The following is an 18773-nucleotide window of genomic DNA, read 5'->3' as shown; positions in this document are numbered from 1 at the left end:
TCCATATTGTTTTCATTTCCTAATGATGGAGCTCATTGTGCTCTTGGGAACTTTTATCATGAGAAATTGTTTTATACCCTTCCCCAAATCTATGTCTCCTCACAATTCTGTCTCAGAGTTCTACGTACTGTTCCTTGGACTTCATGGCAGAGTTTCTGCTCTGACATGCACTCTCAACTGTGGGACCTTGTATAGAAAGGTGTGTTTCTTTCTAAATCATGTCGCATTCATTGAATTGGCCACAGGTGGACTCCAATCAAGTTGTAGAGCCATCTCAAGGATGATCAAAGGAAATTGGATGTACCTGAGCTCAATTTGGAGTGTCATAGCAAAGGGGTTGAATACTTATTGATGCAAAACATTTCAGCTTTTCATTTTTAATTAATTTGTAAAAAGTTCTAAAAAAAAAAACATAATTCCACTGACATTATGGGATATTTAATAACATGTAGATCAGTGACAAAAACAACAACCTCAATTTAACTCATTTTAAATTTAGGCTGAAACAACAAAATGTGATAAAGTCAAGGGGTGTGAATACTTTCTGAAGGCACTGTATGCTCCATTGACCGTGGCTGGCCAGCTCAACATGTGGTCGACCCTTGCTTTGCATGCGGTCGACCCCAGAAGACCAGCTCGACACAATGTAGAGCTTGGCCAGCCGGCCCTGCATGCGGCTGGCCCCGGCCGACTGGCTCGAACTGTCATTGGCCCCGGCTATCTGGCTCAACATGCAGTCGACCAGTCCGCCCGGCTCGACGTGCAGTCGACCACAGTCAGTTGGCGCTACACTCAATCCTCCCTCGCCAGCTGGCTCCGAACGCCGTCGACCCCAGCCGGCTGGCTCTAATCGCCGTCGTCCACAGCCGGCTGGCTCTACATTGCTGACCCTGGCACTGGCGGTCTTTTAATGCAGTCTACTCTTTTGCAATGCAGATTTGGACTGTTTATTTGCTATTCCTGGTGGCCTATATTCGGCTTTGGATCTTCCACCAGTGTTGCCTCCGTTACTTTACGTAGCTGCTTGCATACTCTACTGAACTGTACATCTGACTTGGACCGTTTGCTCATGCATGTACAGCAGTGTTGGCCTGTCTATGTTTAACTGTACATATGGCCGAATGACCGGCTGTCTGCAGTTTTTTTTTGTGACCGACAACAGACAGAATATACATTGAATACCGGTGTCCCACACCATCGTTTGCTTTCATCACAGCAAATCGATCTCAGAAATCGGTGTAAAGGTGCAACGTTGACGTCGAGTGAATGATTTGTATCCTTCACGGGTTCTTACAGTCCGAACCAAACTGCAAGGGGCGATGGTTGGGGCACAGGGGGAATACCAATTGTAGTGTAAATATGAATAACAACCACGGAAACAATGGACTCGTACAAAGATCTCCAGTGGACACACCACGATGGCTGATCTGCAAGTCCGTAGATTGCTTTGATAAAAAAAAAAATTACCCACATTAACTAACTTGTGAATTGAACAATCATCCTTTATGTTGCAATTTAATTTTCTCGCTTCTTTGCCAGATCGAGGACTCGAACATCAAACCCACGCTCCTGAGCTCCATCGCTGTAACGGTTACCAACATAATGTTTCCTTCACACCCACAAGCAAATGGCGAGTTGTCCGGAGAGACAGGTGTCTCTTTTTCCTTCCCTCCTCTCCGGCCGTGCCCCGGGGATCCCCCCTGCCCCTACTCGCCCTTTGTGCCATCAATGGACGCGACGAAGCAGAAACGGGACGGGACGCGGGTTCTCCCGTAGGAGCGCAGACGCTGCGCGTCGATCTCGGACCGTCGATCTCGGAACGTCGAACCCCAAGCAGCCGCGAGCGAGTGAGGATCGACGTGTCCGGGTCGCTTGAAGTGCGGGTTAAACGCACGTTCATCAGATTATCGAAGAGCAACTCGACACTCTTGTGCACTTTACTTTTTGATTCCTTTTCCTCACTCCTCCACTCCACCCTGGAAGGTCCAGCACCTTTAGCATGTAAAACCAACACAGGTATGTGAACACACACACATGTATATATATATATATATATATATATATATATATATATATATATATATATATATATATATATATATATATATATATATATATATATATATATATATATATATAGATCTTCTTTCAGCTATCTCCGGTTAGGGGTCGCCACAGCGGATCATCCGTATGATCCGCATCGTGATTTGGCACATGTTTTACGCCGGATGCCCTTCCTGACGCAACCCTGGTCGCCTCTTACGACACAGGGATATGGTACACCTATTTTAACCGGGGTATATATATATATATATGTATATATATATATATATATATATATATATATATATATATATATATATATATATGTATATATATCAAAACTTTTGTGAATGAAAGCACAAATGGGCAAATAAATCAACTCGTGTAACAAACCACTCCATTCGTGGCATGCATGGCTCTGGCAGAACATGATGAGTCTTTCAATAAAAGCCAAACATGTCCATTTGCTTTTCCTTGGCTCGCCACAGTTTTGCAACATCCACTTATAAACAACACAGGTTTACATCTCTCCCTCTCTATAATGGACCATACTCTTCACAGAGTATAGGTGCCGCCGAAGCAGCTTACTGAGCAAGCGTTTTTCTCGGTCGTTTGCCATTGCCAGCAGTACTTTGGGCAGGAATTTGGAATTTGGTCATAGTACCGGTGATGGCTATCTTACTCTTCGTGAAGGACACCGTGTGGTCTTTAATGTCCACCAATTAATGTCGGCAGATGGGACGCCCGGTTTAACGTCCATCCGAGGGACAGCACATCCGAGACAGAGGGACATGAATCACCCTGCCTGTAAAACACTGGGATGGCAGTTCAGAGCTGGGTCAGGATTCAAACCCAGGCTAGTCAATTTGAGGTGAGTGTGCGTACCTCCAAGTCATATGTGTACATACAAATGCATTTATTATACTCACATGGACATGCAGGTGGACGCAAACATGACACACACACACACACACACACACACACACACACACACACACACACACACACGTGTGTGTACATACATAAATACCAGTGGGGCATGCTTGCACACTGCAACTACTCAGATGCATCTAACATATACTAATAAATATCTATACTAATAAATGTCAGTGTGTGTGTGTGTGTGTGTGTGTGTGTGTGTGTGTGTGTGTGTGTGTGTGTGTGTGTGTGTGTGTGTGTGTGTGTGTGTGTGTGTCCTCTATAACTCCAAAACCATGAAACATAGTAGCCTGAAACGTTGCATGCATACCAAGGGAACCCCAAGAAAGTGCAAGAGTGAAAATTGGGTGTTTGGGTTAATTAAAACACCCCTTTTGAAGATAATTAACGGCATTATTTAATTATATCCCTTATCAGGCGATCCTCGGCCACCTCGCTCATTTTTTGGCCTGCTCAACCGCGCCTTCAGTTGGAACAGGCTGCAATTATTTCCGAATGACAAAGTTTTTTTTTCCACTTTCCTCACTGATATTATCGAATGCCTGATCATCATAGCTATGAATCGCTGGTGCATTGCAATGCTTATAAACGGCCAGAGACACCAGCGTTCATGGCTTTATTTCATTTCGGTGCATGCCATAACCTCGAGAATCTCTTAAACTAAGCCAAATTACAAAATTTAAACTCCAGAATTGAACTTAGCAGCAATTTCGATGCGAAAAAGGTGATCATTTGTCCACTTTGGAAATTGTTAGGGCATTTCCGGGTGCATGGTTTTATCAATAGCAATTGGTAATCGTTTTCCAAGCTCAGCGTTCCGTTGGAGTGCTTGCTTTGACTGCTTAAGCCACTTGCCGAGCGCCCTGCAGTCGATAGCGGTACAGTTCGTGTCCCGATCGAGATGTAGTCAGAAGTTGCTACAAGGTACATACGGGTAGATTTGAATCTGTAAAGGGACTCTCCATGGGTGTGTGGATGTGTGGTTATGTGTGCAGTGGTGGCAAAGTTTCATCCTCTATCTTATGATGATTATTATGGGTGGTGGAGGTTTTAATTTTTAATCTCAGCAGCGTACGAGTGATCACGTTTTCCTTTGTCCTTGTGACTGTTTCTAAAGCAATTGGTTATTTTATATAAACCGGGTGTACTTTACAAAGGCTATATGCTTCTCTTTGTGAGTTTCAAAACAAAATATATTTGATAACACCCGATTTCCAAGCTGTTTGCCATATTAACGTGTTTTCTAAATTACAGAGCCAATTTCTTGTTTTTTAATTACAGAGCCAATGTTAATAAAGATTAATGTTTATGCATATCCCCTTGAAAGGATTTCATAAATGTAACGTCTTTTAAAAATATGTTTGTTGAAATGCCTCCAAAACAAGAATGAAAGCGACTCAAGCTTTTTGGGTTGGATACAGTACGTACTGTAGTCGGTAATCACACTGACTCTAATCTGCCGATTCCCGAAAAATTGCCGCTATCAGCCAAGCACTAATATATGTGTGTGTGTGTGTGTGTGTGTGTGTGTGTGTGTGTGTGTGTGTGTGTGTGTGTGTGTGTGTGTGTGTGTGTGTGTGTTCATAAAACAAAAGCAAAATATTTTCTCTCCACTAACTCCCCTCACCCCACCCCCCCCTCTCTCTGTCCTATCCTTGCTCCGTCCCTTCCTAATGCAGTGCAGCAGCCTCTGCCTCTCTCTCTCTCTCTCTCTCTCTCTCTCTCTCTCTCTCTCTCTCTCTCTCTCTCTCTCTCTCTCTCTCTCTCTCTCTCTCTCTCTCTCTCTCTCTCTCTCTCTCTCTCTCTCTCTCTCTCTCTCTCTCTCTCTCTCTCTCTCTCTCTCTCTCTCTCTCTCTCTCTCTCTCTCTCTCTCTCTCTCTCTCTCTCTCTCTCTCTCTCTCTCTCTCTCTCTCTCTCCAGACATGTCTGGGCAGTGGTTATGTCCAGACGGTGCTTGTCTCTGGACGTATCTGTGCTTGTCTCTGGGCGTGTTTTGGCATTATTTATCTCTGGTGTTTGTCTCTGGATCTATCCGGGCCATGTTCGTTTGTCTCCGGACGTGTCCGGACAGTGTTTCTCTCCAGAAGTGAGTTTGTCTCCCGGTGGTATTTATAGTATGACTGATATAAATGGATTTCAGACATTACTTTGTTTCCATTGTCACTGTTATTTTATGCAGAATCATTTTGATGAGATGGTATGAATCATAATTAATGCTCCACCACATGTCTACCTTCTCTTCCTCTCACCTCGTACTGTCTTCTCTTCCCCAACCCTTCCTCACCCTCCCTCTTCTCTCTTTCCCCCTCCACCTCCTAACCCTCCCCCCTCTCTCTCCCCCACTCCTCTCTTTCTCTCCCCCTCCCCCCCCCACCCTTGTATACCCATCAGCAAAGCGACGAATGGTATTTGCTAGTACATCATATAAGCTATTTATACGGTATTACAAATTGAGGTTGATTGTGAAATGATCTTCATATATTTAATTAAGTGGATTGTGTTTGCATTTTAAAAGCGGCGAAATAACCTCAGTAAATAATGAATGAGTGATTGAAATGAGTGTCAAAAGAGGGTATTATGGGTTCAAAGGTCTGAGGATCAAGGAGTCTCAGCTGTCTAAAGTGTGTAAAGGTCTTCAGGAGGTTAAGAGGCCAACATGGTCTGAGGTGGTATAAATGGTCTTTATAGGTCTAAAATAGTCTGAAAGGTCCAAGCGGTATGAAGGTCTAAATGTCCAAAAGGTACGTTCTAATAGCCCGCAATTAACAGACGTAATTAATAGACATAGTCATGGTCCAATAATATGTAATTAATAGGCGCACTCATGGTACAACTCTGTTCTACCAATACATAATTAATAGACATACACAGAAGGGTCGACCAAGGTCTCACCTCAATGAGGATTCACTGTCCACCCGTGTGTTTTGGTTTTACATTGAGTATATAATGTATGTATGTATGTATGTGTATATGTATATGTATATATATATATATATATATATATATATATATATATATATATATATATATATATATATATATATATATATATATATATATGTATATGTATATATATATATATATATATATATGTACATGGAAATTGCTCGAGTACCTTCCGAACATCCGGTCCTGAGGCCACCAGTTGAGGATAACTCTGCGGCTCAGCGGGTTGCTCATCAACCATGTATGCTGATTGCTATCGCTATTCCTGGCAAGGTGTCACTACTTTGCATGGTTACTTTACCTTTGGGCTAACCCCCACTTTAGCGGGGAAAATGGCCTTTCAATGCTTGTGTGTGTTACTTTACTTTTGGATGATGTTATCAAGGGGTGCCCATGCTCTTGATGCGTACTTGTCTTATCTTACCTGATCAGGTGCAGCCGAACGGAGCTGCCAAGTACGCATCAGCTAAAGTGTAGAGCCAATTGGTGTGGTAGAACTTCCCAGCTAACGCTACGGTAGCACTAGAGCTAAGCCGAGCCTGTTCAAATCTGCCAGCAGGATATTTATACAGCCCCAAGTGGGGCGGACTCCATGATGCGGCCGTTCTGCATGAAGGCCAATCCCCACCAACCTCGCTCAGAATGTGCCGGGCTCATTGCTCCAGCACCTTGTCGGCCGGAATTGTGTCATTTGTCCTCGAGACAGGCCATGGAGTGGAGTTCCTGACCCAACATGGGGACAGCTTGCATTGCTCCCTATTGGCAGTGAAACATCCTGGAGAGTCGCAGATGGTTCCTCGGGCACCGAGATGGTCTCCGCTGACAGGGAGGAACAACAAAAATGCCAGTGCAGACTTGAGCTAGATTGCAGTGAGCTTTGATTTGTCGAGGTTGCTCCCTGAGGAGGAAAAAATGTGGTTGCTGTCATCAATGAAAGTTGAGTGGTTGAGTTGGAAGCTGAAATGGTGTCCGAAGTGGGAATGGTACCTGGTGGAAGATCGGTGTCGAGACGGAAGAGTTTGGGCTGAGGAATAGTGGTTGGTGTAGTCGTGTGGCATGGAGGTGACTGTGGAATTTGTGGTTGGAGTGGGGTGGTTGAAATATAGTGGTTGAACTGTGGAGAATCTAGCGAGCGAGCGTTGAGATGAGAGTGAGCGATGGAATGTGAGCTTGCATGAGCTGGTTTTAAAATGAATTTGAAACAAAAGTTTGTGTATGATTTTATCCAATGTTGTGTAGTGATTGTGGTTGTGGTAGCGAGAGTGTGGTGCGGTTAGAGGAGGTTTGGTGGTTCATTTTGAGCATGCGATTTGAACTGGATTTTAGCGCAGATATGCAAATGAAGTGATGCACACGGTTCCTCGCTTGGTGGTCATGGTGCATGCCCCTGATTGTGGTTTTAAAGCAAAAGACAGTGAAATAAGGGGAAAGTGGGGAAAAACTTACCTGAACCCAACACCATGCATATCCCCTTTGTAACAGACTAAACATAGGGAAAGGACTATCTGGAACACTGAATAATAAATAATCTACTTTGGAATCCACTGTATGGTGGTTGTCATTGCTGGGGAAGTGACTTCTCAGAACTGTAACAATATATGAAGGACAATAGAGCGAGGGGGGAGAGAGAGGATGGAGGGGAGAAAGAGGAGGAGGGAGGGGAGGAGAGAGAGAGGGAGAGAGAGGAGGGAGAGATGAGGGAGAAGGGGTGGATGAGTGAGGAGGGGGGGGCAAGCAGGGGTGGGGGAGCTATGAGGGAGTGAAGAAGGGGAGGGGTGAGCGACTCCTCACAAAACATTGCTCTACACACTGGGGGGAGGGTGAGAGTGAGGAGAATGGGGGAGAGAGGAGAGGGTTTCGGAGGAGGTAAGCATGGGGGCGGGGGAGGGGGGATTCTGGACTTGTGTTTGGTAGGGGACTTGTGGAGAAGTGGGGGGTGGTAATACAGGATTGAAAAAAATTGGGTACGTTAAAACCATGTTAATACAGCATGTGGAGACCATCGAGAAATGTCCATAGGGGGTGGAGAGGGGAGGGGGTTTGTGAGGAGGTAAGCATGAGGGGAGGGAGAGGGAAGGCAGACTGAGAGGAAGCGAAGGTGATGTGAGGGGAGAGGAAAGGAAGGCAGTGCAAGTGGAGGGGGAGGCAGTGTTATGGGGAGGAAAGGAAGGAAGCATGAGGGGAAGGGAAGGCGGCTTGAGCGATGGGGAGGGAAAGGGCAATAAAACGGGCCCAAACTGCAACATTTTCTCTTTCACTGCCAGGTTCGACATAAAACCGGGTGGGAGCATTTAGAAACATGCTGTCGACATGGCAAAGGCCTGCCTGCATGCACGCACTCACACATGCAGTGACTGTTTCACCCCTCTCTGATCACCCCTCTATGGTCAGCTCACTCCAAATCTCATTTGTACTTGCTGCAGTCTGGGAAAACTATTTTAAATTCAACTGCTAGTCCTTTGCAATCCCCTCAACAGAAGGGGTGGGGTGAGGGGGGGGAGGTGGAGGGTGAGGGGTGAGAGAGGGAGTGGAAAGAGAGGGAGAGGAAAGAGAGGGAGAGGGGTGGGAGATAGAAGGGAGAGGAGAGGTAGGAGAGAGAGAGAGAAAGGGAGGGGGTGGTAGAGAGAGTGGGACAGGTTTAGGAGAAAGAGGGATAGGGTGAGAGGGAGAGGGAGAGGGAGAGGGAGAGAGGGTTGGAAAGGAGAGAGAGAGGTGAGAAAGGGACAGACAGGGGTGGGAAGATAGAGTGAAAGGGGAAGAGAGGGGAGGGGAGAGTGAGGATGGGGAAAGGGGAGGGGGTGAAGATTAGCGGGAGGGATTCCGGCAGATGTAACGCCCAGTTTACCACCCATCCGAGAGACAGCACACACATTCATGAATTGCCCTGCCTGTGAAACACCTGGATGACAGTTTATAGCTGGGTCAGAATTCAAACCCAGGCTAGACAGCTTAGAACAAGCATGCCTACCTTTCGGCTATCCTGCCGTAATGTGGTGATTCATTTTTTGTAATCACTGAAAACACTTTTTACTCATTGTAATCCTCTAATTTATTCTGCCTTCCTAATCCAGCGATGCCTCCATGGAGAACCGAGCTGCTGTATTGCCATGGAAGCTTGTGGAGATCAAAGCCTGAAGAGTGCTCACCAAGTGGCTTCAGAACTCAAGCAAGCACTCCAACAGCTCAGTTGATAAGGAATGGTAGGCTTGGCGAGCGAATAGTGATCGCCAATCGGTCATTTTAAACACCTCCCGGAGACACCCAAAATCTCAAACTATGTCCAAATTGGACAAATGAACACATTATTTTTTTTTAGCAGTCGGAACTATTGCTTCGTTCATTTCCAGAGTTTAATTTCGAAACTTGGCTCAGTTTAAGAGATTATGGACTATCGAGGTTATGGCACGTACAGAAATGAAATAAAGCGACAAACACTGAAGTCTCTGGGTGTTTATAAGCATTGTGATATATCCAGCAATTTGTAGATATAATGATCAGATATTCAATAATATGAGTGAGGAAAGTGAAAAAAAAAAAAACTTTGGCGAATTAAGGCAAAAAAAAAGGCTAATTAAAATCCCTACGAGGCACAGCAAGGTGATCAAGGATGATGCCTTGATAAAGGTTAATTAAATAAGGCCATTAATTATCTTCAAAAGGGGTGTTTAAATTCATCCAAACACCCAATTTAAACTCTTGCACTGCCTTTGAGTTCCAATCACATACATGAAAAGTTTCAGGCTGCTAGATTTTGGAGTTATGGAGGGGACATGAACACACCCTTATTATTATCGATATATCAAATCAATCGGACAACATTGATGATTTCTTTAACCTTGACCTTTCACCTTTTGACCTCAGGTCAGGTATGGGAGCATGCACCAGAGCAGCGCATCGCTGCGTCCACTTTCCGCCAGTACTCAAGGGGCCTCCATCTGGCCATCCCCCAGGCAGATGCCTGGCCCATCCCCATCTCTTTGAAATGCTGATAAAACTGCTGCAAGCATGAGGGACAGGGTCAGCCGTTTGGCCTCCTCCACTCACGAGGCTCCCTCGCATGGATGAATCTGGTGAGCAGGATCAGTGGCAGGAAAACATGTCACAAGTCCATGTTCATGGACTATAGAGGTAACAAATCTCATCTGAGTCTCTCTCAGCAACCTCTTGTTGGACACAAAGTCTGACCAGCGAGAGACGAGGATTATCCGAAGAGTTCAAGATGCCATTAAAAGCCTGGATCTTATTTTTCACCCCGGAAACTTGTAATCCCAGTGGCTCTGACTCCTCATTCAGCACCTCAAGGGTTGCTATAAGGATATCCAGCGTCTATGCAAAGATGACTGTATCAGCTGCAAAATCAAGGTCAGAGATCTTGACATTCCCAAATGATGCACCACAACTTGACCTCATTGACATCCTCCACAGAATCCAGTCCGTACAAGCATTGAAAAGTGTGGGTACTAGTACACGCCCTTGAAATTAATTCCCAAACGAATTCCCAAATTAATTAATGAAATTAATTAATTAATAACAATACCATTGTTAATGGTACTCCATTAACAATTGGAAATAAGTCGGAGATGAAAACACCACACCTCACAGCACTCTCAGTACCAGAGTATAGTTCAGAAATCAGATTACTCAGTTGTTGTGGCCTCTCGACCTATTGTCTTCAAAAAAAATATGCTTCTTGCTTGTGACTACCTCTACCAAGTGGTTACGTTTTGTGAAGATTGGAGTAAAAATGTGGGATCAGAAGTATCGGAGGTAACCCTCCCTGGGAGCCCCCTAATCCAATATAGAAAAATGTAAGCCAGAATGATTGTGTGGGCTGCTGTCTTGTATTCATGTGTCAAGTTTTGGGACAATCAGTTCTGTGTTAAGGGAGGAGTAGCAAAAGTAGGAATCTGAAGTTTCGGGGGTAACCTACCTGGCTTTACACTTTACACCAAAGAGGTCAACGATTGACCGTATCCTTGCTCTTCGGTTCCTCACCGAACGCAGACGAGAGTTTCAGCAGGGGCTGCTTGCAGCCGATGTTGATCTCTGTAAAGCGTTCGATTCAGTGAATCAGGATGCCCTCTGGAGGATTCTAGGTCTTCGTGGGGTGCCACCAAAACTGATCGATCTGATGTCTGAACTCTACTCTGGTACTGAGAGTGCTGTGAAGTGTGGTGGTACCATCTCTGACTTATTTCCAGTTGTTACTGGAGTTCGTCAGGGGTGTGTACTGCCCCCACACTTTTCAGCACTTGTATGGACTGGATTTTAGGGAGGATGTCGGAGAGATCAAGCTGCGGTGCATCGTTTGGGAATGTCAAGATCTCGGACCTTGATTTTGCAGATGATGCAGTCATCTTTGCGGAGACTTTAGATATCCTTTTGGGGACCCTCTAGGTGCTGAATGAGGAGTCGGAGCCACTGGGATTATGGGTTTCTTGGGTCAAAACTAAGATCCAGGCATTCAATGACATCTTGGATGCTGCTGTCCTGTCTGTGCATGTTTCTGGTGAGGTTGTTGAGGTCGTGGAGAGATTCACTTACCTTGGCAGTGATATTCATGTCTATGCTGGCTGTGAGTCAGAGGTCAATAGACGTCTGGGTCAGGCCTGGGGAGAGGGTGGGGGGGAGGAGAGAGGGTGGGGGGAGGAGAGAGGGTGGGGGGAGGAGAGAGGGTGGGGGGAGGAGAGAGGGTGGAGGAGAGGAGAGAGGGGGGAGAGGGTGGGGGAGGAGAGAAGGGGGGAGAGGGAGGGGTAAAGAGGGTGGGGGGAGAGAGGGTGGGGGAGAGAGGGGGAGAGAGGGTGGGGGGTGAGAGAGGGTGGGGGAGAGAGAGGGTGGGGGAGAGAGGGTGGTGGGCAGAGAGGGTGGATGGTGAGGGAGGTTCAATAGAGAGAGAGAGGGGGAGAGAGGGTGGGGGTGAGAGAGGGTGGGGGAGAGAGAGGGTGGGGGAGAGAGGGTGGTGGGCAGAGAGGGTGGATGGTGAGGGAGGTTCAATAGAGAGAGAGAGAGAGAGAGAGAGAGAGAGAGAGAGAGAGAGAGAGAGAGAGAGAGAGAGAGAGAGAGAGAGAGAGAGAGAGAGAGAGAGAGAGAGAGAGAGAGAGAGAGAGAGGAAAAGAAAGGGGGAGGGGAAAGAAAGGGGGAGGGGAAAGAAAGGGAGGAGGGGAAAGAAAGGGAGGAGGGGAAAGAAAGGGGGAGAGAGGGAGGGGAAAGAAAGGGGGAGAGAGAGGGGAAAGAAAGGGGGAGAGAGGGAGGGGAAAGAAAGGGGGAGAGAAGGAGGAGAGAGAGGGAGGGGAAAGAACGGGGGAGGGGAATGAAAAGGGGGGGGAGGGAGGGGAAAGAAAGGGGGGAGAGAGAGAGAGTGGGGAGACAGGGTGGATGAAGAGGGAGGTTGAATGGAGAGAGACGGTGGATGGAGAGAGAAGGTGGATGGAGAGAAAGAGAGGGGAGGGAGAGAAGGGAGAGAGAGAGAGAGAGAGAGAGAGAGAGAGAGAGAGAGAGAGAGAGAGAGAGAGAGAGAGAGAGAGAGAGAGAGAGAGAGAGAGAGAGAGAGAGAGAGAGAGAGAGAGAGAGAGAGAGAGAGAGAGAGAGAGAGAGAGAGAGAGAGAGAGAGGAGAGAGAGAGAGAGGGAGAAAGAGAGGGAGAGGAGGAGAGGGAGAGGGAGAGGGAGAGGGAGAGGGAGAGGGAGAGGGAGAGGGAGAGGGAGAGGGAGAGGGAGAGGGAGAGGGAGAGGGAGAGGGAGAGGGAGAGAGAGAGAGGGAGAGAGAGAGAGAGAGAGAGAGAGAGAGAGAGAGAGAGAGGGAGAGGGAGAGGGAGAGGGAGAGGGAGAGGGAGAGGGAGAGGGAGAGGGAGAGGGAGAGGGAGAGGGAGAGGGAGAGGGAGAGAGAGAGAGAGAGAGAGAGAGAGAGAGAGAGAGAGAGAGAGAGAGAGAGAGAGAGAGAGAGAGAGAGAGAGAGAGAGAGAGAGAGAAAAGAAAGGGGGAGGGGAAAGAAAGGGAGGAGGGGAAAGAAAGGGAGGAGGGGAAAGAAAGGAGGGAGAGAGGGAGGGGAAAGAAATGGGGGATAGAGGGAGGGGAAAGAAAGGGGGAGAGAGGGAGGGGAAAGAAAGGGGGAGAGAAGGAGGAGAGAGAGGGAGGGGAAAGAAGGGGGTAGGGGAATGAAAAAGGGGGGGGGAGGGAGGGGAAAGAAAGGGGGAGAGAGAGAGTGGGGAGACAGGGTGGATGAAGAGGGAGGTTGAATGGAGAGAGACGGTGGATGGAGAGAGAAGGTGGATGGAGAGAAAGAGAGGGGAGGGAGAGAAGGGAGAGAGAGAGAGAGAGAGAGAGAGAGAGAGAGAGAGAGAGAGAGAGAGAGAGAGAGAGAGAGAGAGAGAGAGAGAGGGGGAGCGAGGGGGGAGGGAGGGGGTGGAGAGAGGGAGGGGAGAGAGGGAGGGGAAAGAAAGGGGGAAAGTGAGAGGGAAGACAGGGTGGATGAAGAGGGAGGTTGAATGGAGAGAGACGGTGGATGGAGAGAGGGAGGTTAAATGGAGATAGAGAGAAGGTGGATGGTGAGAGAGAGAGAGAGAGAGAGAGAGAGAGAGAGAGAGAGAGAGAGAGAGAGAGAGAGAGAGAGAGAGAGAGAGAGAGAGAGAGAGAGAGAGAGAGAGAGAGAGAGAGAGAGAGAGAGAGAGTAGAGAGAGAGTAGAGAGGAGGGGTGGGGGAGCAATGAGGGGTGAGGGGAGAGTGAGGAGGGGATTGAAGGAGCAAGGAGGGGGAGGGGAGAGTGAGGAGGGGTTAGGGGAGAAGGAGGGGGAGCAAGAAGGGGGAGGGGAGAGTGAGGAGGTGTTAGGGGAGAGGGAGGGGGGCAAGGAGGGGTGGAGGAGTGGGCATGGGGTTGGGGCGAGGAAGGGGGGAAGCTCAGAAGGGGTGGCGTGAGGAAGGGGGGGGTAGAGCAAGGTAGGGGTTGAAAATTTTCTGAGCAGAAAAGTGAACATTTTGTTGACCCAATCCACACTCGAGTATCTTGGACAAACCTCGTCCAATTTCTGGCAAACAGGGTGTTTCGGCCATTGGTAGAACATGAAACCACCTCGGTTTCTTTTACTAGACAAGTACCAAGGGCACATCGACTCGGCATACTTGTGGAAAATCGAAAATTATTCGCCGTTTGAGTTAAATCATACCGCAATGTAACCTGTACACAGTGTAGATCTGGTGGTCTCCTTCCGTGTGTGACATCACAGCTATACTGAAGAAGATTTTGACATTTAATCTCAAATTTACCTCGTTTATAATTCGGAAATTGTAAAAAGACACATCACATCTATTTTGTAGGGTATCAAGGGATAGATTAGCATTGAGATTGTCAGGTTACCCTTTAAGACCCTTGCGAATATTTGGGTTCCACTTTAAGACCCCTGCAAGGGAAAGCAGGTTGACAAAAGGTAAGCCTGTTTTTGTTTTCTTCATGATGAGCACCCCATTAATTATGTTCAAAAGAGCTGCTTACATTTACCTAAATACCCAGTTTTAATTCATGCACCCCAATGAAGGTCCCTGAGTTTGCAAGCAAAGTTTTGGGCTGCTAGGTCTCATGCTTTTTGAGTTATGGAGGAGGCACAATGGTGTGGACTGGCCCCCACACTTTTCAGCACTTGTATGGACTGGATTCTGGGGAGGATGTGAGAGAGATTGTTTGGGAATGTCAGGATCTCTGAACTTGATTTCGCAGATGAGGCAGTCATCTTTGTAGAGACACTGGATATCCTACTGGGGGCCCTCGAGGCATTGAATGAGGAGTCGGAGCCCCTGGAATTATGGGTTGCATTGGTCAAAACTAAGAACCAGGCTTTCAATGACATCTTGGATGCTGCGATCTTGTCTGTTCCTGTTTGTGGTGGGATGTTGCGGTCACAGAGAGATTCATTTACTTTGGTAGTGATATTCATGTCTCCACATGTTGTGAGCCAGAGATCGATAGACGTCTGGGTCAGGCCTGTGCTGTGGTGTTGGGTACCTATGTATCTTTAGGTCCTTGGCGCTTCCAGACTTGCTCTACGGATGTGAGACTTGGACTCTAACCAAGGATCTGAGACAGAGACTTAATGCCTTTGATATCAGTTCTCTTCAGAGAATCCTTGGTTATCGCTTGTCAGACATCGTGTCCAACGAGCATTTGCTGAGAGAGACTCAGATGAGATTTGTTACTTGTATAGTCTGTGAGCATCAGCTGTGGCTATGTGGACATGTGGCTCATTTTGCTGATTTTGATCCTGCTTAACGTATTTTCAACGTGTTGATCCTGCTCAAGCCTCATGGGTGGAGAAGGGCAACAGGTTGATGAAGTGAGTAGGATAAGAATGTTGACTGTGAGCCAACCACTCAACAGACACTCTCTGACGCTCATGGTCACTCACTCACGTTCACTCTCTATCGAGTTTTTATCAAATAATCAACATTCTTGTCCTACTTGTGTGTGTATGAGTGAGAGAGACACCCACTATACTCTAACCTCTTTATTATCTATAATACTGACATCTTTAAATTAAACTCATTAAGAGAGCCAATATGGCACTCATCACTTTCATGAATATTGACAAACAATATGTTGGAACTTGGTTCTCGGTTTAATTTTCTTTGTTGAGAGGAGATGAAATGATAAACCTCTCTCAACGTTCTGGTCTGAGCGCCTCCTGAGCCACATATCATTTTAAGATTGTAGTAAATTATTTTTCCATTGTTTTCTTGTCATACATTAAATATTTTCAACCCCCTCAGTCTGTATGCTTTATTTATATTTGTCTTGGTCTTTATCTCTTCCATAAGACCTTTTTATATTTACCATATTAGTTGTTTTCCATTTAAATACCAAGGCTGTGAGTTGGTTATTGCTTGGTTCTATCATTTACATACCAGTAAAAACAGGCGTCAGTAGGATGTTGAAATCCCCCCAACCCAATTTTTTTTAATGAAATTTTATGTAGATCTTATCACTTATATATCTTGAATCTTTCACTTTATCTTATATCTTAACACTTATGTATATCTTAACTCTTAAATATCCTAATACTTATATCCAAAAGGAAGGGTGTCAATTCCATTTTCTAAAATGTATCGTTTATCATCAAAAGTTCCCAATCCCTTTTTATTTACTTGTTCTGTGTATAATTGATGTATATAACTTCTTATCGTATTCATTTTTCTCTACTCTTCTTTCTTGAAAACGAAACAGATGTAATAATGGTCAAAGTTTATTGTTTCTTTGATTACATTTTTCTTTAGCCCATTTCACTATTTATCACATTCAGAAGCACCATCCTTTGATAGAATAGTATTTTTCATCCTTTGCTCACAATTCTACAAATTCACTCATAATTGAACCACCCAACTCATCTTTAAACTTTACAATGTAATCTTCATTTTCTGTGGAGAACAGATGACTACTCGGTTTATAATCGCTTGTGTCATAAATATCAACACCTTGTGTTATATCCTCATAAACATCTTCCATATTGATTTTTAAAATAAAGCTGTCTGTATCCATATAAAGTAGATTAACTCCATCATCATATTCATTATTTAGGTTGTTGTAGAAGTCATCCTACATAAACAACTTTGACAAGTCAAGAATTGATGTTCCTATATAAATGAGTTCATCCATTTCAATGCTCTCTTTATTCAAATGATCACCACAAAAGTTTTCAGAAAACACCTCTGCTCTTTGAAAGCTTGGTTTATTAATTAATGTAGATGCGTGTTTCCAAAACGTGGCGAGTTTAATGTTTTGTCGATTTCTTACATTTTCTATAGTCTTTCCAAATACAGCGTTATTCATGAATTTATAAAAGTCCTTCTCAAAATCTGTTTTTGCTTCTGTTCTCTTTTTCATATTGAAATCAATATAGGTCTTTAACCAATGACTTTGTCTAAACTTTAAAACTCTGTGAATTTTCTTTACTCTTAACCCAGCAGATAAATGTTGTCTCAAATTCCATTGATGAATAACAAAATTATCTTTATCATATAACAAAGTAAGTAATTTTCTGTTGGTTTGCCTGTTGTAAGAAATGATTGTGGATAACCGCTGTGCCATTCTTTTCTCAGACTTTCTTTATCAGGGGCATAGGGCAGGTCTTTGTGTTTGTTGTGGATTTTTCTTGATATTTTAAAAAGACCTGAAAATAATACACAGCTTCTGCTTTGCATAATTCCTTTTGAGAAGAGATAAAAATGTTTTATAAAACAATTTAATCATGTTTCTCTTTAACCCATTTGAGTTTTCCAAATGGTATATATTGAGACATAACCCATCCACATAAACCATCTATTTCATATTTCTGAAGTTTATCATAAACATCACAAATTCAGAAATCTTGGAATGATATGATAAAGACAGGGACGTGTGTTCTCATATAAGCTGTATTTTCAGCACCTTCTCTCACCACACTAATTTTTACTCCCATAAAAACTTAAAAGTATTGATTTCTCTTAAGGATTTCAAAAATTAGATTTTCAATAGCTGGTTTAACTGTATCAATTACCTCAGATATTGATGTTGGTTCTGATTCTTTAAACCAAAAAGGTTTCATTTTTGTATGTCCTTTAAATGCTTCATCATTGTTTTCAATCAAGTATCCAAGCATCCCTTCTTAATTCTCCTTGTGTTTATGTGATTGAAGGTGTTTATTATACATGTCTTTCAACAAGTCCTTTAAGCAGACATCACAACATTTTTTTTTCTTCTTGCTCTAATGAAGATACGAGATGAAACAAATTGAACGTGTGTTTGTAGGATTGAAGGTGTTTCTTATAATATTTGTAGTCTTCACTTCAGACATCACAATGCGTTGTATTCCTCATATTTATTTAATATATCTTTTCTTAAACTAAAATTCTCAACTCATTTTTTAAACTTAATAAATGAGTTGTTATGCAGCTGAAGATTTTGGGGATTATGATAATGATGATAATATCTCAATTAACACAGAATACAGCAATTATACTGTGAGCTTGTATTCAAATGATAGTTATGAAAGCAGTTTTATCAATAATGCTTACACCAATGATTATGAAAACACCGATGATTATCAGTGTTTGTGAAAATAAATTTTAGTTAAAGTGAAAACATACTATATCAACAAGAAAAAATGCAATCAGAGATTGCAGACCCTCGCCAGGACTTGTTTTGTGTGGTGTCTGTGTAGTTTTGTCTCATGTATTTTGTGTGATGTTGGTGTACTGGTGTGTTACATAATTAATAAGAGACATAATTAGAACTGCCACTTTATAACTGTTGGCAGTGATGACCGGGTACCAAGATGTCCCGCTTTGATGCAACCCTGTTTTGATTGGACACCTGACCCTGACCCATGATGTGTTTTTTTTTAAATTATTTTTCAATTTAGTTTAGAATGGGATTAAAAAAAAATTCAATTCAAATCAAATGGAAGACCAAATAGGTACAGTCCTGCAATGGAGGAATCAGAAGGAACCCAAGCAGGCACAAAGCAAAGATAATGTCATCAGTAGGAACGTGGATAGGATTTTCATTTCAGCTGCTACTCCTCTACCCTCAAACCCCTCCAGGCACAGCCAAGTGAGCATATTAAAAAAAAAGAAAGAACCCAGATCAAAAAAATAATTATCTGGCTGCCAGACCCTTCATCCAATCAAGGTGAAATTTAAAACAAATATTCCACATCACTCCTTGATCATAATTGTGACGTTTCATGTCAATTGATTAAGTGGTTCCAGAGAAGACATTAAACATTTTTCTTCAATCCAATATGGCTGCCAAACCATGTGACCTATCAGTTATTCCTGAACAAACTTGTACACCCAGGGCTTGGGGAGCATTCCTGTGAAGTTTCCC

The 18773-nt window shown here is 44.4% G+C and overlaps 1 protein-coding gene across 7 annotated transcripts in view; it reads left to right on the top strand.

Annotated features, from left to right (window-relative positions):
• Positions 1-18773, top strand: part of LOC147013370 (protein GVQW3-like) — a 39395-nt gene that overhangs the window by 7018 nt on the left and 13604 nt on the right. For 3 of the 7 annotated variants that reach the window (XR_015051301.1, XM_085855137.1, XM_085855142.1), the window contains exons 2-3: positions 9000-9128; positions 9790-9998. Coding sequence is in view for 6 of the 7 variants with exons in the window: in XM_085855137.1 (XP_085711263.1) it covers positions 9990-9998 (9 nt within the window). In the remaining variant the exon portion in view is untranslated. Of the gene's footprint in view, positions 1-1539; positions 2017-2778; positions 2915-8999; positions 9129-9789; positions 9999-18773 lie in introns of all 7 variants that reach the window. The other 4 variants (XM_085855139.1, XM_085855140.1, XM_085855138.1 and 1 more) reach the window with 4 other exon arrangements.

Source organism: Eptatretus burgeri, chromosome 14 (assembly GCF_056783735.1).
Source record: "Eptatretus burgeri isolate ZD-2024b chromosome 14, Ebu_testis_v1, whole genome shotgun sequence".
NCBI classification, from domain to species: Eukaryota; Metazoa; Chordata; class Myxini; order Myxiniformes; family Myxinidae; genus Eptatretus; species Eptatretus burgeri.
The sequence above is the reverse complement of the archived record's forward strand: the minus strand, read 5'-3'. Positions and strand labels throughout refer to the sequence as shown.